The sequence below is a fragment of the Physcomitrium patens genome, chromosome 11 (genome assembly GCF_059467195.1).
Source record: "Physcomitrium patens ecotype Gransden chromosome 11, ASM5946719v1, whole genome shotgun sequence".
In the NCBI taxonomy this organism is placed as follows: Eukaryota; Viridiplantae; Streptophyta; class Bryopsida; order Funariales; family Funariaceae; genus Physcomitrium; species Physcomitrium patens.
In genome coordinates this window covers 5887646-5911279 of record NC_143420.1, presented here as the reverse complement: position 1 = coordinate 5911279, position 23634 = coordinate 5887646, and the positions used below count along the sequence as shown (strand labels likewise).

General features: G+C 36.1%; 1 protein-coding gene and 1 long non-coding RNA gene across 2 annotated transcripts; both read right to left on the bottom strand.

The window, feature by feature from the left end:
• Window positions 1–12533: 12533 nt before the first annotated feature.
• On the bottom strand, window positions 12534–15329 carry LOC112289075 (patatin-like protein 5). Its single transcript, XM_073537397.2, has one exon. The coding sequence runs from the start codon at window positions 14567–14569 to the stop codon at window positions 13703–13705; it is 867 nt and encodes a 288-aa protein (XP_073393498.1). The 5' UTR covers window positions 14570–15329; the 3' UTR covers window positions 12534–13702.
• A 2872-nt stretch (window positions 15330–18201) lies between these two features.
• On the bottom strand, window positions 18202–20144 carry LOC112289121 (uncharacterized). Its single transcript, XR_002971765.3, has 2 exons — window positions 19198–20144; window positions 18202–18941 (listed from the first exon to the last, which is right to left on the bottom strand). It is a non-coding gene; the product is annotated as an uncharacterized LOC112289121 (long non-coding RNA).
• Between the last annotated feature and the right edge of the window lie 3490 nt (window positions 20145–23634).

Below are 23634 nucleotides of genomic sequence, written 5' to 3'. Positions count from 1 at the left end.
GATCTATACAAAAATAGATCTTCGGAGAGCATACAATCTAGTACGCATCAAAGAAGGAGATGAATGGAAGACTGCGTTTCGAACTAGGTATGGACATTTTGAATACAATGTCATGCCTTTTGGACTTACAAATGCACCAGCAGCTTTTCAACATCTAATGAATAATGTTTTTCGAGAGTTTTTTGACGATTTTGTGGTATGTTATCTAGACGACATCTTGATCTATTCTAAGAATCCAAAAGAACATGAACTTCATGTTTGTTGTGTGTTACAAAAATTAAGAGATGCAGGACTCTATGCCAACATAGAAAAGTATGTATTCCACACTACTCAAGTCAATTTCTTAGGTTACATTATTTCAAATGATGGACTTATGATGGATCCTAAAAAAGTTCAAACTATTATAGACTGCAAGATCCCAAAAATGGTAAAAGATGTCCAATGTTTTTTGGGATTTGCCAACTACTATCGGATCTTCATCAAAGACTTCTCTAGAGTTGCAGCTCCACTTACACGTTTGACTTGTAAAGACAAACTCCAATGGAATCAAGAAGCGGAAGTTGCTTTTGAATCTTTGAAGACAACGTTTATTTCTGCACCAATCTTGTATCGTGTTGATTTTTTCAAAGCATTCTTTATGGAAACAGATGCATCGGACTTTGCTCTGGGTGTAGTTTTATCACAAATGGGAACAAATGACAAACTTCATCGAGTAGCCTTTCATTCAAGAAATATCTCAACAGCAGAAATCAATTATGAGTTCCACGACAAAGAACTTCTTGCAATTGTCGATTCTTTTCAAGAATGGCATCATTATCTAGAAGGTGCTTCTAGTCTAGTCACCGTGTATACGGATCACAAGAACCTTGAATATTTTATGTCAGCATGCGTATTAAATCGTCGCCAAGCTCGTTGGAGCATGTCTTTATCAAGATTCGAATTCATCATCACTTATTGGCCAGGAAAACAACAAGGTTTATCCGATGCCTTGTCTAGACATTCTTATCTTGCACCAAAAGAAGGAGATGCAACTTTTGAGGAACACAAAACGGTTCTCTTGAAGCCGGAATAATTTTATCTTTGAGCAATAAAATCAATATTGACTATTGATTTAACTTTCCTTAAGCAAGTCCAGTTAAGTATGTCTTCAAACCCTCTTGTTCATGATATGAAGAATAATTCTTCTAAATCTCATGATCCATCTAAATTTGAATTCAAGAACAACCTACTCTATTTCGAAGGATGCCTATATGTTCCAGAAGGAGAAGCACGTTTATGTGTTCTTCAAGCTCGTCACGACTTCCCAGCAGCAGGACATTTTAGATATAATAAGACTTTGGAGCTGATATCTAGGGATTTTTGGTGGCCTCAAATGTGGAAGGCAGTTAAAGATTTTGTACAATCATGTGATGTTTGCTCAAGATTGAAAACTCCTCGTCATCGACCTTTTGGACTTCTTCAGTCATTACCCATTTCAGAACAACCATGGTCTTCTGTTTCTATGGACTTCATCACGGATCTTCCAATCTCAAATTCTTATGACTCTATATTCGTGATAGTAGATCATTTTACCAAGATGGCACATTTTGTACCATGTACAAAATCTATCACAGGTGAAGAAACAGCTAAGCTCTTTCTTGACAATATCTATTGCTATCATGGATTACCCAAGGATATTATATCAGATAGAGGAACTCAATTTGTATCAAGATTTTGGCGGACTCTTTTCAAGATTCTTAAAGTGGATATAAAACTATCTTTGACATTCCATCCTCAAACTAATGGACAAACGGAGCGTGTTAATCAAGTTTTGGAGCAATATTTAAGATGTACTATTAATTACCAACAAGATGATTGGACAACTCTTTTGCCATTGGCAGAGTTTGCTTACAATAACATGGTACACTCTTCTACAAAACAAACACCTTTCTTTGCTAATTATGGTTATCATCCACGACTTGATACTTTTGACTTTTCAAAAGTTGATAATCCTGCTACGAAAGATTTGGTAATTCATTTATTAGAGCTACATGCAACGATGAAGGTGCAGTTAAAAGAGGCTCAAGAACAACAAAAGGCCAATGTGGATGTCTATCGAAAGGAACAACCATCATTCGTCTTGGGTGATAAGGTATGGCTACTTCATCACAATATCAAGACCACTCGTCTTTGTGACAAGTTGGACTATTGAACGCTGGGACCATTTTCTATTTCTGCACAAATCAATCCAGTTGCATATCGTTTAGATCTACCAGAGTCAATGAAAATCCATCCAGTATTCCACGTGTCTCTTCTTGAACCATACAAGACAATGGACATACCAAGAAGATGACAAGCTCCACCTCATCCTATAGAAGAGGACAATAATGAAGAGTTTGAAATAGAAGAAATCTTAGATTCAAGGCGGCGCCAAAATAAATTAGAATATCTTGTCCATTGACGCGGATATGATATTAGTGAACGCACATGGGAGCCAATAAAAAATCTTGCAAATGCAGCAAAGGCGGTGGAAGCTTTTCATCGACGACATCCATCAAAATCAAGATGAAAACCTTCTTTACAAAAGAAACAATATCTAGGCAAGATAACATTCTACTTTCAATTCTTGTTCGTAGCTTCGTTGTAGTAGTGGCGCTCAGGAGATGGAGAACCAACAATCAGCGGATTCAAGTCAAGACCCTTCATTTGCTGACCTGCCGAACGAGACATTACGATTGTCACAACCTTCAAGACGACGCAATCGAGATGAAGATCTTCAAGAACGACATATTCTTCCTCGAATAGATGGTGAGATACAACGCATTTGGTATCATGATTTGAGAAGGGACTCTCGATGTTTGGTGATTTTGCTAGAGGTAGGAACAACTCCTGATGGTGTTCCAAATATTCTATTCAAAAGAAGTTACGAAGGCCTCAACAATGATCAAATAACTGGGTGGTCTTCCCGCCCTGGTATGGGACACTACCGATGGTTGAGAGGCCCTATCAATCATCTTCGAAGAGAACACAGATCAGAGTATGTGGCGAATACAATTCGTCGCATCATAGATCTCCTCAACATATGATGACCGCTCCTTGTGGAACTCGTGCCTAGAAGAGGGGGTAATGTCACGGCCATAATCATGTAAGCTAATAATTACATATAGAAATAGGTAGAAGTAAGTAAAACTAGATAAAAGTAAGTTAATTCTATAATATTTAATATAAAAGCTTCCTAAAAACTTCCTAGACGCTGCTTTGACTTCATAGGTGTCTTTAATTGACTTTTTGGATTAGAAATGTGGTCAACAAGTTGGCCATGTGCCACACATGTTGTTAGCTTGAAGATCAAGCTAACTATGTGGCCTATACGTAGAAAAACTTGCCTTGTAAGTCAAGGCATGTGTCCTACAAAGTCAACACATATTGGAGGTCCTATAGAATGTCGCCACGTAGCCCCTAGTTAGATAGTATATATAGAGACAAGAGTGAAGGCTTCTTCACTCTTGTCAATTCCTTTCTTGCTTCTAGTCTAGTTTCAAGGATCTCTAGCTTTTTTGTCTTTTGGCAATAGCCATTCCAGTTCTTCTTTTAATATATATACTTGTTTATATATATTTTGTTACCTCTCTTTGAGTGAAGGCTCACTTGTCTGAATTGTTTTTTCATCGAGTTCTTGTCCTTGACACTTTCTTATTGAAATTTTTCTATTCAACTTCTTGTTTGATCTTCTATATAGTGTATCTATGATAATATTTTGGCTATGAGCTCTTTTTTTTGGATGCTTTTTTCTTGATTAAGAAATATAATCTTTATTATTGAGGAGCAAAAATTTGACATAGTAAAAAAAATCTTATATATCAAGATAGATCATTTAATGGTTGTGAAGAAGAGGTCGTTGTTGTTAATTCTTGTAATATTGCTTTATTCAAGTTATATTTGATTGCTAGTCTTTGTGACAATGATTAGGATATTGATGAAGAGTTCTTTGAATCAATAGGATATTTCTATTAGAATGATGTAGTTAGACAATTTGAGTTTGAATATAGAAAGAGAGCCATCACAATTGGTCCATGAATTTTATGAGCTTCTATGAGTGATAAGGTGGTCTAGTTATTTTGATACGAATAAATTCTCGAATATTCCAAATATTAGCAACATTTTGAGCATATGTTGTAAAAAATTTCTACATAATCAATTACAAAGCAAAAGAAAGAAAAAAAGTCAAGACAATAAAAGAAGAAATTGAAAAGGATGTAAAAGTATTTATAGTAGAGGAGTTGATATTATTAGAGGTAATTAAAGAGTCAAGAGAGGCATTTCAATTTTTGTTTTGAATGCTAGAGATACTGATAACAAGATTGGTGATTTTTAATTTGATAAAACAATCTAATGCTAGTGATGAAGTCTTAAGGTTGATGCACTTATTGTAAGCAATGTGTAAGAATTAGAAAAAATAGTTAGCAAACAAAGATGATGATAGGATAGCCGAGGAAAAAAAAACAAACAAAAAATATTTTTATATAGTACAATAGTAGTTGCTTACAAATAAAATAAGTTTATTAAAGCTTTTTGATTTCAATAGCAAATAGATGCAAATTATTTGGCAAAAAGTAAGGATTTTAGTTACTTTTTAAAAGACCAGGAATGATAAGTGAAACAATACAAACTATGAAGTTTGAAGTATAAAACTTCAATGTAAGGCATAAGATTTAGGATTGCTTTGTATTTTTTAAAATGTCATTTTTCTAAAGACTTTATAAAAATATTTATAACTTAATCTAATGAAAGAATATATTTTAACATAATTTCTTTATTTTTTATTTTTTCTTATATAAATTGGTGATGTATATTTTTTCTTATATAAAGTAGTGATGTATATTTTTTCTTATATAAAGTGGTGATGTATATAAATGTGTTTTATCTTAGAGTTGATGTTGAGATTTACTACAATACAGATATTATCTTTATTGATGCAAAAAATTGAAACAAGATGCATAATTTGAAAACCAAAGTTTTTAATGAGCTTAGTTACCTAAGCAATTTCTTTGGACTTAGTAGAAAATTCCATATATTTAGCTTATGAGAAATTCATAGCTATTGTTACTTATTTCTTAGAAAGCTAAGTAATAAGGCTAGAGCCAAGAATGAATATAATAGGGTATAGATAAGATAATTGTATAGATAGTTAGAGCCATGGAAGTTTCTAGAATTGGACTTAGATTAGTAGATCAAATAGGACCTACAGTGGAATATTTTAGAAAGACTTTAGGGTGGTTATTTAAGTGAAACCTATCATAGAACCTTCTAAAAAAGATTTAGGGTAATTATTTAGATGGGGCATACCATGGAACCTTCTAGAAAGTCCAAGGTGGTAGGACAAGGTATAAATAGGGCTGGCCAAGGCCTTTTGGAGCATCTAATCAGGTATGGCTTCGGACCCTTTTTCTTAATAAAATTTGTTTTGCATCTTTTTATTCAGTTCAATTCAATTTTTTTTCTATTTGTTCAAATTTTTTTTTATATCTTATTTTATTTAATTTCCTTCAGTTTTGTTTTGATTTTTTTTATCTTATTTTGTGATGAGGCCTTATATTATTGTGGATTAGAAGGAACTTAGGTTTTTGAGATAGTTTGGTCCTGTTTCATTGATATAAGAGCAAGTGTTAGATTATTTACTTTTGGCAGTATGTCAATAGTCATCATCTAGTCCAAGGTCAATTGTTGTGGTCACACTAGATATTGTGTTGAGGCTACCATGAGCTACCCTTAAAAAATCAATCAAGAGATGAAAAGGCATTACAATAGTAGAATTTAGTAGAGAAATTATAATATGAGAGATATGGCAAAGTCATTCTAGATGGAAGCTCAAATACAACACCTCTTAGGCCAAATAGCTACTTTGGAAGGACAAATAGAAGCCTCAAGGACAAGAGAGTCAGCATCAGCTAGGTTGAAATTAAGTAAGCCTAATACATACTTTAAGACTTCAAGACAAGAAGGTATATGTCAATGGTTCTTTAATATGTGATAATATTTCCAACTATCCAAGACAAATACCACTGAAGGAATTATATATGCTACCAATTATATGACAGATGCTACAATCATTTGGTGGTGATATCAAGTTCAAAGCTATGGAGCTCAAGGTGGATTTTGTGATTGGAAGGAGTTTAAAACCAAATTTAAGAATCAATTTTGGCCTATCAATGAAGAGAAGATAGCATGCGATTAGTTGGCATATCTTACACAAGCTAGATCAATGCAAGTTTATATCTCCTGATTCAAGTTCCTATATTTTTAAATTAGCAATGTTTTAGAGGTAGAGATGATGGATCGAATCCTACGAGGTTAGAAATATAGGATTTGGCAAGAGATGGAGCTAAGGGATCCACAAACATTCAAAGAGGTAATTCAGATTGCAGAGAGGGTTGATGCTATAGATTTCAAAAATCGTGGAACACAACCTATAATACAAAGTCATATGCTACTATCTAATACCATAGCAAAACAACTAACGTCAATGGAGATTGATGCCTTACAAGGAACATTGATACCACAAAGATGACAAATAATGGTGTAAAAAGAATTCTGTTTCTATTGTCGAGAGCCACGCCAACAGATCAGACATTGTTCAAAACGTCAAAATTCAAGAACCAGCAAGACAAGGTAGATTCACAATCTTAAAACTCACCAAGTCAACAATGAGTCAGAGTAGAAAAACGAGGCTCCTCAATAAAGATACTGAAGGCCAATACTAGAAATAGCTATTGTTTTTCAAAGAAAAATAGCATGGCCTTGGACAACTATAAAAGAATCAATCGGTGCATCTAATGGGACTATTAAAAGGACAATTATGTTGAGTACTCGTAAATTGTGGCTCTACAAAAAATTATATCTTAGTTAAAATTATTAACCAACTTAGAATTAAAAATAAGATAATCAAAGGAGGAAGTATATACCTTACAGATGATTGAAAAAACGTATCAAGTGAGACATATGAAAAAAAAAAATCTTAAGATTGATAAATACCTATGTCTTAAGAAAAAAATTCAATGTGGTAAAATTAAGATACGATGTTATTGTTGATATGCCATGGCTATAGATAGAAAATAAGCAAGTTGATTGGATATCATAGATAATCTCTTTTAAAGATAGAGGATGCAAAGTAATTCTTTGCACCTTCGCATCAAGTAAAGAGGAAAGACAATCTATAATCAAAGACTTACTCCTAGGGACAAACTTTATGAAGAAACAAATACAGCATGAGCAATCAATGTATATGGTGGTTCCAAAATTTGCATCAATGGTGGAAAATAAAGCTAAAGAAGTAGAATGGGCAGAGCAACTCATACATAAATATTATGATGTCTTTCCAACTGATCTACCTAATAGCATACCTCTTGATCGAGGTGCCTTCTTTCAAATAGAACTATTACCTAAAGTCAAATCAATAAGTCAACTAATTTGTCGCCTACTACCAAAAGAACTTAAAGAGCTACGAAAGACATTAGATGAATTTTTTTAAAAATGTCTCATTCAAGAAAGTACATCACTATAAGAAGCACCTGTATTCTTTACATGTAAGAAAGATGGTAGACTTCACCTTTGTATCGACTATCAATGCCTCAATAAGTAGACTGTTAAAAATACATATTCACTTTCATGCATGGATGATCTTTTTTTACCATCTTTAGTAAATTGGATCTTTGAAAGAACTATTGGCAAACACTTATTACAAAAGAAGATGTAAAAAAGATAACATTTTGTAGACGCTATGGACATTTTAAATGGTTGGTTTTCTCCTTTGGCCTCACCAATGCTCCACTCTCTTTTATAGATCAGATGAACAGATTGTTTCAAGTCCTTTTGGACAAATATGTAGTTTTTTTTATTGATGATATCTTCATATATAGTAAAATCTTTAAAGAGCATGAGCAACACTTACGAGAAATATTACATTAGTTAAAAAATAATTGCTTCTATTATAAACAATCAAAATGTGAACTTTGAAAGTTGGAAGTCATCTTTTGGGGCATGTGGTGTCCTCCAAAGGTATGCATATGGAGCAAAATAAGATGGAAGTAGTAGAGGATTGAGCAACCCTCAAGGATGCTTTTGAAGTTTGCTCATTTTTAGGCCTTACTTAATAATATTATCATTTTGTTTGACGATTTGCTCACATTTTTGCCTCGTTGATAAACCTATTAGAGAAGGGTGTCCCATTTGAATAAAAATTGGAGCAGCAAAATGCCTTTAACAAGTTGAAGGAGGCACTCATTAGTGCTCCAATATTACAATTGTATGATCATAATCTTTCTTATATGCTTGATATTAATGCTTCCAACTTTGCTATTAGATCAATTCTTCAATAAGATTTTGATAGAAACCTTCAACCTAAGGCATATGAATCACAGAAGCTCAAAAGGACAAAGCGCAATTACTCTGTAAGTGATCAAGAATAATTAGCAATTGTATATACCACAAAAGTGTGGTGGCACTATCTATTGGAGAAGTCAATGGTTGTTTGGACTGACCATCGACCATTGCTACACGATTTGTATCTAAAAAATATGAAATCATGGCATCATCATTGGAAAGAACAGATGCAAATTTTTTATATCTAGCTTGAGTATAAGCAAGAATGACAACATATTGTACTAGATAGCTTATCGCAAAGACCAGACTTGAGGGATGAATTGGAAGACAAGGCAGAAGTTGCTACCATTAGTAGTTTCATTTTAGATCTAATCAAAGAGGCAAAATGAAAAGAAGCTACGCATTGAGATGTTTATTTCAAGATGGTTGATAATCAGCTGAAAGTGGATAATATACAATATCAGGATTACACTCTTAATAATAGTTTGCTTTATTTCAAGAAGCAAATTTATGTACCGAACATACATACTTTAGGAAGGACATGATATTCCAATATTTAGACATTTGAAATAAGAGAAGACTTTAGAACAGATCTCAAGGACATGATTTTGGGCAGGTTTGGATTGTGATGTTTGAACCTTTATATGTTCTTACGAGTCATATCAATATAATAAAGCATGTAATGTAGTATCTTCTAGACTATTATAGCCAATTCCACTACCTACAACAAGTTGAGAGCAAATGACTATGGATCTCATTACGTATTTACCGCAGATGCCTGATAATTATATTGCGGTTGATGTCTTTCTAGATCAATTCTTGAAACAACTTAACTTTGTTATAGTGCGCTTGGATATTAATGCCTCAATGCTTGCACGAGTCTTCTTTGATATTATCTTTTGTCACCATGGATTATCTTATGTCATCATTTTAAATCGAGGTCTATGCTTCATGAAAAGTTTTTGACAAGCCTTGTTCAAGCTACTAAGTACATGACTTACCATCTCTACAACCTTCCATCCTAAAACAAATGGACAAATAGAGCATACAAATCGGACCTTAGAGGATATGTTGCAAGCATATGTGGCAGTTCATCATAATGATTGGGATGAATATTTGATGTCCTTAGAGTTTTCTTACAATGATAATATTCAAGCAAGTATCAATTATTCACCATTTTTCTTTAATACTAGTCAATATTCAATTACGACAAAAACTCTCTATCATCTCATCAACACCAATAATCCAACAACAAAAGAATTTATACAATGGCTTATAATAGCCTTACAAGAAGCATGACATTACCTCTTTATAGTATATAATTGACAAAAGTAGTATGTAGATAACCATTGATAATACAAGACCTTTTAGGAGGGTGATTAGGTGTTATTCTTCAATGCCAACTTACTACTTGCTATATGTATCCAAATCTATAAACTAACACCTCAGTAACTTGGATCTTTCTATATTTCTACAGTGATTTCTGACGTCACATACCACCTCGAGCTTTTACCAAATATTTGGTCTAATCTTCCATATTTTGCAATTGAAGGAATTACATACTGAGCCAAAGCACTTTTTGGGTCAACACTAACCACCACTACTACCAGTTGTAGTTGATGACTAATAAGAATATGAAGTAGATAGCATTTTAGAGCATTGCTACCTTCGTCATGGCAGTGGACATCCACAACTTCAATACAAAGGTTATCCCATTCACGATGCAACATAAGAAGGTGCACAAAATCTCACATATTGCTAATAAACAATTGAGAGATACCATTGAAATCAAAACAAGGACATTCCACAATAGTGGAGGGAGATTGATTGTAACAAGGTATAGATAAGATAATTATATAAATAGTTAAAGCCATAGAAGTTTTTAGAATTGGAGTTAGGTTAGTTGACCAAATAGGATCCACAATAGAAAATTCTAGAAAGAATTTAGGGCAGTTATTTATGTGGAGTGTATTATAAAACCTTCTAGAAAAGAAATTTAAGGAAGTTATTTAAGTGGGACCTATCACTTAGGAACATTCTAGAAAGTCCAAGATGATAGAATAAGGTATAAATAGGATTGGCTCGGGTCTTTTGGGGCATCTAGTTAAGTATGGCTTTGAATCCTTTCTCTTAGTAAAATTTGATTTTGTATCATTCTATTCAATTCTGTTCTATTTTATTTTTATTTGCTTAGTTTTTCTTTCATGTCTTACTTTGTTTAGTTCCATTTAGTTTTGTTCCGGTGTGTTTTGTCCTATTTTGTGATGACGCTTTATGTTGCTATGAATTAGAAGGATCTTGGATTTTTGAGATAGTTTGGTCATGTTTCTATGAAGATAATTTTTTTTGTAGGATACTATGGGATTTTAACTTGGCTTTAAATATCCATTTTATAGAAATAGTTTATTTACAAGATAAGAGTGAAATAAGAATCCAAGTTTTATTGTTATAGATAGAGTGTATTTCATTTTCTTTTAAAACAAAAACATCTAAAGATTTTGATTGAATTAAAATCTAATTTTTTTTTGTAAAAAATGTAGTCAAGAAACATTTAATTGTTTGCTTTGATAGAATTATAATTAGTGAGTTGAATAGAGATGTATACAACTTTAATCTAGAGAAATAAAGATATGTTCTCACTTATCAACATTGTTTGCACCTTATTAAAGATAGTTTTGTTCTTTCTTTCTAATACTTTATTCTGTTGGCATGTGCAAGCAACAATTAATTGACTCATGATTCCATAGTCTTACATGTAGTTTGTGAACTCTTACTATATGTACTCTCTTCTTTTGTCAAAATGGAGTGACAAGATTTGATTAGAGGTTTATTTCTCAACTATCATGTGAAATTTTTTAAACATTTCAAGAAATTGGTCCTTTGTGATTATAAAACAAATCCAAGATTTTCTAAAAAAGTCATTAATGAACACAATAAAATAACAAAAGTGAGCTATGAATTTAACCAATAGAAGCTTACATAAATTATTATGTATAATTTGCAAAGGTTTTATGGCTCTACTTGATGTTACCTTAAGAATTTAATTTCTAATCTATTAATCTTGATAATAATGATTGCATGTTTAAATTTTTATAAAAAAAAGAAGGAAGTATTATGACAAGGTTATTATTTTCAAGATGTTTGAGGCTCTTATATTTTTAGTTTCTTTATTATAAAGGCTAGAAGGAGGTAAGGGAATCAGTAGAATTGTTTGTTAGAAATGTTGCTAAACTAAAAAAAAATGTAGCTTGCTTAGGTGAAACTATTTTTTAAATTCTAATGTTAGTATCAAAATTATATATAATAAGTTGTAATGATTCATACAATCCATTATCAAGATCTTATCTTTCCTTGCCTATGATTCTATGTGGCTTATTGACAAAGATAACAATACATTATTTAGGTCCAAAAATGTAGAAGTTTTCAATATCTATGATTTTTCTAATAGATAGCATGTTCTTTTATAGATCAAAGCCATAGCAAATCTCTAATAGGCATAGAAAAGTTTATTGAATATAGTCTTATAATTACATACATATTACTTCTAATTAAGATTATTGAATTACTAAAAGACAGATCTATTTTATCAAAGACAAATTAATCTTCAATAAAGTGCTTTGAGGCATTAGAATTTAAGATCCATTCATTGTCATCCTTATTATTGAATCCTAGTGGTTCAAGACCTTTTAAGATGTTTTCATCATTTAGTAGAACAAATGTGGTAGTATCTCCATAATATTTTTTTGTAATACTAACACTATAGTTTTTTAGTGTTGTTGATGTAGAAGAAAAAGTACTAGAATCTCCAAAATTATAGCAAGTATTTGTATATTTGTATAGAAGGATCATATTGGCAAGTACTTGATGGACATTTGAAATATGCCCTTCTTTGCCACATTGAGGATAGATTATGGATCCTTGTAATTTCTTTTGTTGGTGATAGCAAGGTTTTTGAAGGCGACCTATTCCACCTTGATTTTAGCCTTAGTGATGCATGTATTATTATTGAAGTTTGTTGTCATATATATTCTAGTTTTGCATGATAAGGGCTTTATCAATGGATTCTTGTGACTTTTTGAGAGTCTCATTAATTTCTTCCATATGCAAATAACTCCACAATTCTTTTATTTTTGGTAAAAACTTTTTATTTTGTATATGAATTATTAGCTTTTTAAAGCATTTTCCTAATTAATTTAGAATTTTGTGAACTATGACTACTAAAGGTTGCATCAAATTTATGGCTTTCAGATTCCTAATAACATGTTACATAAAAGAGTAAACATCTTATTATTTGATCATTCTTAGGTATTCCTATCAATTCAATACAACCATAATGTCAAAATTGGTGTTAGTTAGAAATATGTTCTTGAAGTGATTCTATGTTGTTTTGGAATCTTGAATGTTGAGGATGATGTGGCATAGATTTGGAAGAAGGGAGAGTCATAAAAATACCATTATTCTTCTCTTTTGTTTGGGGCAACATCAAATGCTCTTGATATAACAAAGATGTCTTTTCCTTCTTCTCTCGTCTATTTGTTTTTATTGAGGTTGTTTATAGGAGAGTTATTTTTGGATTCAATAAGATATTAAAGATTTTTCTTTTCAAAAACACTTTGTATTTTTATGGTCCAATGTTTGTAGTTCTTAGGTCCAACATGGTTTATTTGGAAGTGGATAGATGCTATTGTATCATAGGCAATAAATAACATCTATCAAAGAGAAGAAGTTGAGGGAAGCAGATAGATGCTATTGTATCATAGGCAATAAATAACTTGATCAAAAGCAAGAAAGGACAATGTTTATAGATGCTAATGTAAAATAAAACATGTAGTCTGACGTGTACATCTATCTATGTGAGACTTCATCCATGGATGGATGTGAGGTGACAACAAAGGTTATTTTTGTTCCATGTTCTTCAAAAAGAAATACACAGGGGTGTAGTGACTCCTTCCCTCTAACCCTTGAACCCCTAAATGGCTGCTACCACAGATGAATTGTGCACCCAAAAAAAACCTGATTCAGCGGGCATTAATTAGACAGGTTCCTTGCATCTCGCCAATTGAATATGACTCATCTGGGCAAGAATTCACCACCTCCGGAATCTCGTCCTCACAAGTTCTAAGATTTAGTGGTTCAGCACTAAAGACTTTCTACATCTCTGAAGAAAGTTTGAACTTCCGTCCAAACAAAGAATTTAGTTCAAAAATTGTATTCGCTCCCTATGCTAACATCTTCGATGTACATTTTGTCTCCAAAACATCTCTGTGGTTCAAATTTGAACTATTCAAAAAACGTATATATATTTTGTATGTTGGAGATGAAAGCAATAAGTCGTCTCTGCAAATTACACCTGGTGAAGCATGCCATCCCGAATTCTCGACCTCCTCTCGTACGACAGCCACAACGCAAATCTCAGCAGTCGCTCTGCATTCGTGCTCAGATCCGAGCAAGGCTCCAACTTCCCCGTCTCCAGGTTGCGTGTTGTTGCTGGCTTCATCAACAAGCCCTTGGCAATCGCCACCAGCTCTTGCATGTTTGTCTCCGAGGCGTTGTCCAGAGAGCTTATCTCCCCGTCCAAGGCATCGGTTTGAATCCGGAGATAGTTCTGAGAGGATTCATCCCTGCCGAACACTAGACCCAAGTTGTAGTCCACCATATCACCACTCCCATTGGAGAAAATCTCGATCAGTGGAACGGATCCATCCCCGCGGTTGCGAAACCATCTTATTAGGCCCCAGTGTGCAGCTTCCATGGCGTCGTAACTCACTGGCATTTCCCCAGTCCCGAGCGAGAGCACCAGAAAGTCCTTGAAGCCAGTCCAGATAGCTCTCCCAGAGTTTGCTGTATTTCCAGGTTCCAAATCCTTGATTGCTTGCGTGATGGCCACAGTGGTGGGATTGTTGCAGACCACGCCACCGTCCACCAAATGAAAGTGGCGAGTTTCCCCAGTCGCGTCATTGGAGGTTGTGAATTTCACTGCAGGGAGATACGTCGGCGCCGCGGATGAGCCCTGACACACCTGAGCTAGAGTTGGATCCCCCAAGGAGTCCCTCTTCGCGCGTGCGCTAGAGAAGAAGACCGGCTGCTGATTGCAGATGTCGAAGGCTGGAATGACCACGTTCGTAACCGTATCCTTGAGGCGCACGTCGCCTAAGAGGCGGGTCACTATGTCAACCAGTCCAACCCCGCTGTAGCGTGGCCCCATGATCATGCGCCACGCTTCGCAAAGCCCACAGAAATCATATTTCAAGGGGGAGAATATGATGGGAGCCTCTTGCAGGTAGATTTGCGTGACTTGCTTGGCAAAAAACTAGTGATTGGATCGTTTAGGGCCCTAAACGATCGGTCGACGGAATCACTCCTCGCACACCTCCACCATCAATACTCAAAATGGTGATCCTCTTCCCCGCGCGACCTCGTGGGAAGGGTGGGAAGGATGCAGCTCGCGCTAGCAGAGCCATCTCGAACTTCAATCCAATCCCACAAACCCTTTACGGGAGTATTAGCCGATTCCTATATGCCTCAAAAAACTAGTGATTGGATCGTTTCTAAAAATCTCACAGCAATCAGTCAATTGCAAACTTGATTCTGCTTCGTCACTGATCAGAGATCAGCTCACGACAGGACAAAACCTAAAATATAACCGACATAGGAGATTTCGATGGAGTCCTGGTCCGCGAGCCTCACCCATTTATCAACACTCCACAAGGGGACGTGCAGAGCCATCGCAGGTAAATTCCTTCCGGCAGTATCACAACTCAGGAATGCTTCAAACTCTACATTCCGGCGACAACATTCCACTGATGTCTTCCCAGACAAGACATCACGTAGCGAGTCACAGCCGACTTCTAGCTTGATTTCCACATTACGGCCTAAGACTTTCCCAACTAATAAATGCGACTGAAGCAAATCTCCGGCGCCTTCGCAGCGTACGAAGTTCTAAACAGCGATAGGCACCCTCTGCAACGAAACACGATGGAGGAGGTGTTGTCCGCTACACCTCAGATGTTGCTGCATGGCCGCTGTTGGGGCCGGACAGGTAGTGTCATGCGTTCCGTGGGTTGACGTAATTGTACATGGCGTCTAGAAAAATAACAAGCGCTTTTGTGTAGAACCCAGTGCTGGATCAAGTTCTCACGACGTCGATCAGCATGCGAAGGCATCTAGTACTGGTGGGGCATTGTGACAAAGAAATCGTTTCATTGTATCATTTCTTTGACGGCAAACAAAAGGAGCTGACGAAATGAACTGCCTCAAAACAAAAAATTGGTTGATGCCATGTGTTGAATAACTAGGTTTCATAAATACTTTCAACGCCATTGCAAATAAGATTTCTTTTTTATATGGCTGAATTTCAATGAATGAATGAATAAATTTACTCGTTTTTATTTATTTACATACATGTATGTGATTAAAAAAATTCAAATGAACACAAAATATTTAGATTGAATCATTAGATGATATTTGTTTTGAAATAAATAAAATAAATATCTTTATAAAGATAAAATATTGCAATTTATTTATCATCTAAATCATGAGGTTACTTTTGGAATTTGATTAATTTGTATATATTTTCACTAGCATTAAATTAAGTTTTTTTGATCAACTTCAAAATAAACTTTAATACTTGTTACTTTATCTTATTTGGATTGGTCTATACTATTTACTAACACTCAAGTAAAAATTAATACCAACTTTACAATATGTGATGGTGAAATTTATAAAGATAAAGTTCATCAAAAGACTTCGTATTTTTTGTAATTCAAATTTCAAAAAAACAGTTTTGTTTGATTGAATATGTAAAGTAGCATTAGTGTTAGTTATAACCTCAAAATATTTTTAATTAATTTATACATATATATATATATATATATATATATATAGACGTATTTGGGGTTTTCAAATAAATAAAACATTATCAATAAACTCTTACACTTTGTTTGTGGAATTTTCAAAACCAAGAATCTATTTCTGATTTTGCAATTCCAAAAAAATGGTTTTTCACTACATTTATATAATTTCAAGAACAAGATGCTTGGATGTATAATTATATTTAATGATGTAACATCTTCATCCAAAAGAAATTCTCCATTTTTAGTATGGTAGATAGTTTTATTTCAGCCCTTAATTTAATCTTGTTCTTAAAAATGACCTTTACTGTACGTGAATGAGAGTATGTATGATTAATTTTTTCTAAATGTTTTGTGCAAAATTGTAATTTTTACAGGTAACAAACGTGTTCTGTTGGAAGTGAACATCACACAACATAACTTCAATTTAAGTAGTTATTAAGTAGAATCCAATTAATTGGTTGCATGTGAAGAAATTAAAGCTCCATATTGTGACTAAATATAAAATTTACTCAAAAACTATCATTTCAAAATCAGGTTTCTGTTCAAATCTATCCTTCAAAAACTTTGTGAGATGAAGTAAATTTGTTCAAATGAAATCAATGTCTTCACAGTTTTTGTTAGTGTCACCACAACCCACCATCCATTTGACATATTTATTTGGTTTTATTATTATTATTATTATTTCAATCAAACACAATATGGATAAATTACACAATGTGAGTACTATTCAAATCAAAAAAATGATTGAAATTTATAAAATATTAAAAAAAAACCAAAAAAAAACAAAACAATCTAGAGTGGATGAGGGGTTGTGGTGGCATTAGCAATATACATAATAATAATAATAATAATAATATGTATATATATATATATATATATATATATGTATATAATGCCCAAAATTGTGTGTATCTTGAACAATCTGAATTATTTTTTTGTGTTGTAAGAAATTTTTGGCTGGTTTTTGAAATAAATGAAAAAACTATGATAAATTGGTATTTATTCAACTAATAAACAATCATATCAAACATCATGTTTAAATTATATATATATATATATATATATATAAAATAAAATAACTTTAAACCTTGAATGGTTTTGTGAATATATACACACATATATATATATATATATATAACAATAAAATCACCCAGTGCCTCAGTATTTCACATACATTGATACCGTGTTCAACGCCCTGTTTTGTTCAAGCTTTCAATAATGAAGTGTTCGTCCTGCACAACACACATGAGCAAAATGGCTGTGCTGGTCATCTTATAAAGAGAGAGTACATATTCCTAGCACCTCTTGATATTAATGAGAGTCGAGTCGAGTCGAGTCTCGTAGCTCTGACAACTCGCACTCTGTTGAGGGCCTTTCCACATGCGAACAAACAAACAAAACAAACATCAGCTTCTTCACAGCAGATAATGATAATGACGGCAATGATGCAGGAGTACTCACGTCGAGATCCTCACCCTCTCTATCCAATGCAGAACTGGTGCCTCGGCATAGCAAAACTGGTGTGTTGGTGCCTCCACCTTTTCTTTGTAGACACATGCAAATTGATGCACACGCAGTATGCATTAGCTGCAGCTAGTAAAAGACTCACGAGGGAAGCACTGAATAGATAATTCTCCAGTTCGGCACGGTTCAGCGCTTCGTGAGAAACTGAAACAATCTCTGGATGTGCTAGTTTGATTGGACCGCATTGGAGAGGTGATGATTTTACGGACTCTGGAACAGTGTCGACGGGTATTTCTTCCTAGGATAAGTATCGGAAGCATGGAGCTTGGGGCTAAATAATGTCGGGCTTGGTTGGTTCAGTCGGATGGCACTTTAAACCGATTTCAACCCTGTGTTTTAAGAACCGGGTATGACATAGTTGTGCGAAAGAGAAGACAGTTTATATGTATTCTAGGTTTGGTGCGGTAGGGTTGCACGAATTGGAAGTGAAACACGGGCCCTTGAAACTTGATTACGAGAGTCAAGATGAGATCAATGTGGAAAATGTTTTTATTTCAGCCACAGCCAGTCAAGTGGATTCAGTATGTGACTCCATTACATCAACTGCAGGTTTTATCACCGCCGCCTGTGGCCGGCTAAGACAACAAAACTACCTCTAGTCTTGACGCCTATTCCCAAAAGACATGGGAATTGCACACCCGTAGCTCAGGAGTGATATACAACCGATACAGGAGACACGCAGACACGCGCGGCCCATATCACAAGGGTAGGTGGGCAAGGCAGTAGAAGAGCACCGGATGAAGCACTCATCACACCCTATGGAGCCATAGCTAGGGTCTTGCGTAGGAGTGTTGCATTCAAATGCTTAACACCCCGCTAACAAGGTGACCCCAGCTCACCTATTTTCGCCCCCTAGGAGGGAGCCCTTGTCTTCTCAGCTCAAGAGGGATAACGCCCAGTGGAAATCTAAGTGCAACAAGAATTGGCTACAACCGTAACATCGCAAAGCTGTCCGCCAGTCTCCACCCAGGCCTCCAGTGAAGCAGCTACGCAAAGGTAGCGGGCCGGATGAAGACTTGGGAAGGGCTTCCTTGAAGTGACGCACTGATAGGAACGCACCATTGCCATAAGTTTACGTAGCACCGATGCTGATGACTAGGTGACTAGCGTAGCACCACGCTGGGATGATTTTTCTCGCACCGTCGCATAGATCAGGTCAGTGCTCCTGTGAATCGATGCACGGATTGATTCAATCTACTTTGGTCACTGCACACGTACACAGCCATTCGGTCGGTAAAATAGGTAGTTGCTGGGCATGATAACCACTCGCTCTTCAATAAACAGAAACCGAAAGTAACACACCCAAGATAAACATAGATAGGTTGGATCAACAATTCGATGGGGGAAAATACTAGATTTGGAGCGTCGTGGAACAAGTCACATCGCCCAAGATTTTCACAAATTGAACATGCAAACAGTATTATGATCCTGAGACTATTGGGTGAGGGAGAAGTTGACTCACGTGAAGTCTAAATTGGAGCGAACGGGTTTGTGGATGTAACTTCGTGCTCCTGAGATCCGGACACCACCCTCCAACAGGAAAAGAGTAGGGGCAAGTATCGACAGGTCCAAGTCAGCGGATTGACAGAAGAGAGTGATCACGAGTGAGGGTGCAGTGCCCCTGTCGACAGCAGCTTAATGAAGCTTTTGATGGGTACAAGAAGCGACCGCGTTAGAGATGTTCTCCTCGGCCTTCAAGCAGTCTGACATGCAGCTGACCGAAAGCGAGGTCTTGACAGTGAAGAGAGAGAGCACATATGAAGAGTTGATGAGTGAGCACAGCTGCGTAGACAAAAGGCTACAAATCAGCCACAGATGTATGTAGAGTTGAAGAGTCAATGCAGCATCGACTCTAAGTCTGGTGAATCCGGATGCTGACGGGAGTTGAGGGCATCGCAATGTGAGTGATGCGCCGCTGCAGCAAATCGTCTGAAGGGCTAGGACCCTGCACACGGCGATCGGGATATCCTACAAGTCGGTGTGTGGTCTAGCCACCGCGAAAAGATCCAACTGGGAAGGAAGAACACAACTACCCTATTCCAGAACTCTTAATGTCGTCCCTGGCAAACTCCTACAACGCCTGTCTATCAGAAGAGGTAAAACCCGCTATTCAGCTATCGGCCTAGACTACAACAGAACGATTCACGGACAATTCAATCTATTCACACCACACTGTACACAGGGAACAGAGTCCTCGACACATAAAATAGATGTATATATACCGACGAATTAGATGTACACTCAACCAGCATGTTACCAACCAATACACTCAGGGGAATGGAATCCTAAAGAGGAACAATTAGAGCAGCAGCAGCCGGCTACATCGAACTGAAAATCCATCTCCTTCGGCACTGAGAAGGGCCCCAACTAATTGTGAGCGATGTCACGGGGGAAAGCTGTGGGACAGACCGAAACTGGCTGAGGAAGGGGAGGGAGAGCTCAGTTTAATAGCGCTGAGCAAGTGACGCCTCAGTGATGCGCCTCTTTGGCGTTTTCCCTCCCAGTTTCTATGCACAACTTTTTCCCTTCCCCACTTTGACTTCCAAGCTACCCATGTTTGCCCTTCGCTGCGAAGTTCACAGTGTGCTCGGCAGTTATTTTCTCATACTGGGTATCACTAAGGTTCATCATTCAGTGGCGCAAGTACTAGATTATTACTAGGACTACTTTACCTACCGCCACTCTCATCATCCTGCCTATGTCTTGATGGCTACGCCAGCTTATATTAAACCTGCAGTCCTGCTGTAAACAAACCCTTGAAGTGGGAGCCCGCCAACGGCTCAACACATGATTGATCTTTGACAATTCCCAGGGACCCTCGGGGCCCCCCGAGGCGGCATCTTGCTCGACAACTAGACTCATTAGTGACCGCAGTCATTCTCCAGAATTTCGCATTTACATTCTGCTCCGCAGTAACTGTAAAACCTCTCCAAACAATTCCTTTTTCTTGTAGCCGGTAGCCCGAAACTCTCCGAGATCGAAAAAGAAAAGGGAAAAAAATCATCTTTCTGCAAATTCGCAGATCGAATTGCTGAAAATAGTTAACATTTTCTCCTTCGATCAAATGAGACAATCTGGCTAGATGATGCCTGGAACTGGTTTAACTCTGGAGATGTCACGTCTGGATTGCGCCAAGTTTTCTAGTGGTCACACCCAACAATCAGGATCCCAGTCGCCTCCCTTCACCGCCCTTGATCAGCGAAGCTGTGAAACCTTCATATGCCACAGAATGCATCAGCCAATGCCACTCGGTAACGTTCTCCAAACCTTCGATTGACCTGTCACGTGTAAGTCATTCAATTACTTGGGGGATGGCTTATCCATTCCTCCCCAACGAACTATATTCTTGCCGTATTTTTTTATAAATGTTATAAACAGTTTTAGAAGTTTAGTCATTTGGGAACACAAGCACAGCACGACTTACTTCGCGAAACAGTTGATCATAACTGTGTGGAAAATCGGCAACGGTGATGCAGTCTGTACTGGTACCCAAAGCCCTTGTGAACCAGTACCCACATCCATAACAACTCACAACTATTATGTTTACATTATTTCTATTATTTTTACAGCTTCCTGGCTTCCAGGGAAACAGTAAAATCAAGTGGAGAAGGAGGAGATATATAGAAAAAGGTAGACGGAAAGAGAGAGACAAAGAAAGAAAGATAGAGTATGGCTACGCCTGATCCATGTGGTACGAACGTGGAGACTATTCGGCAAGTGCCTTTACAAGACAGAATCAGTGCACAAGATCCCTGGACAATTTAAGATGATTTATCTTGCCAAAATTAACTGTCATGAACGCTGGACTGTGATGGGGGGGAGGGGGGGGACCTGATTTGGAAATAGGAATTGTGTGCATGTCAGTGATGGCCCGAGCTTGTTGCCCTAAATGCCTGCATCAGGAGCTAGGTGCAAAGCCAGCATGGCACACTGCCTCCACATGACTCTCATGGAACCCACCCCCACAGCTCCTTTTTCGCCCTACTACTCCCCCACCTAGTTTTCACCATGGCTGCTGCAGACTGTCTGCACCCTGCTGCTATTGCTGCTGGTTCCCCTTTGCTTTGCTTTGATTGCTTACTTGCTTCAGTGTTTTCCACCCCATCTCTGCTTTTTGAATGCTATACTAGAAGATGCAGGAAACAGATGAGATTAGTACCTCATCAGTGCTAGAAGATCTTTTATTGCTTTTTTGGTGGTAATCATGAAAATGGTGATACTTCCCTTCTACTCCTTGTTTCCATTTTTTGGCCAAAAGTGGAGTATACTGGATGCATTAACTAAATGAGAATTTAGGTTCCATGTGCATTTGCTCTTTATTTCTCGAGTTCAAGGCAGAGCAAGTAGTAGAGGAAAGAAATATATACATGCATTGTGTTTCATTGTTGCAAAGTGTGACATGCTTTGTTTGGATCTACAAGACTTTCATGAAATTTTAATAGTTGACAAAAAAATTGTGGCTTGTTTATTCCTCAAATCTTATAAATCTTATAAAAATTTCTTCAATGCAATATATACATTTATTTTATTGCCTTCGTCTCTAAGTGGATGCAAAAAACATTGTTTTCCAAATTTTGACATGGTTGTGATTTTACCTCTCTTAAAACAGTGTTTCAACCCATCAGTATGTTCCACACCCTCCTAAAAGCTCAAAACAAGAAAATAAGAAAAAAAAAAAAAAAAAAAAAAAAAATCTTAAAATAATGTTATAATTATTATTATATACTGGGGGTTTTTTTTTAATACAAATATCCAATAAGTTGAGTCTATTAATTGGATAATATTCAAAACGCAGTCTTTTTTTTTAATACTGCAAAGGCTTTATAACATGCAAGTCTTCTTTTTGGGAAAATTGCAATTGGCATAAATAATTGACTAAGTGCCATGGTTTGGATTTTGCATTACACACTCCTTGCACTGTTCTCTAAATAACCAAATTAATTTCAGAGGACCCCATTGGTACTTAGGAGTAGTAGATATGGAGAATTCCAAGGACTAGACATTGTATCAAAAACTAATCAAGCTTGATGCAAATAGGATAATCTTTGTAAAATATTTAACATTGCCACTCATCTTTTTCTTTATGACTTTGGGATATCTTTTACCAGTGTATGATAAAAGTGATACACTAAAAACACTTCTTTTTTTTCTTTTCTTTTTTTTTTTGTAACAATTCCATACCCAAAGAGCCAGATATACTTATTATTACCTATGAGTTTTGATGGAGTTAGAATTTTTCCTCAAACAAAAGGTTGATAATTGATTATTAGTTCAAACATATATATATATATATATATATATATGTATATATTAAGGCAGTAAGAAATTTGGCAAAGAACAGTTGAAACATAGAAAACCACTACCTGAAACATTATGCTTGTTAAGGTTAGCAATACCACCCATTTTTACAAAACCTCACTTTTTAAAAAAATAAAAAACCATGTCTATCAAAGAAAAAATATTGTACATGCAATCACATCATTAATTGATCTTTCAATTAAAAATTCAAGGCAACAAATGATAAGATGAGAGATAATGGGAGAGAGAGGGAGGGGGAAGACAAATCAACCCACTTGATACTGAAATGAGCACTGCACCACAACATTATTGCATGATATTGGTAGTGAGATTGTGCAAGCAGGATTGTCACTCACTCACACACACACACACACACAGTCACATAGATAAGTAGGTAGATAGATAGATAGATAGATACCCACTGTGATGCTGCTGGAGCAAGGGTTCAGAAGATCTGGTATGCCCACAGTTCATGGGTGTTTCCAAGATTTCAGCAAAGCCCCTTTTATTTACTGACAAGTTGAGCACCCCAAAGAACCCCTCTCTACTATGACTTTCTGCCCCCTCCCACCTTTGATTCAGTTTTATTATTGCCCTTTTT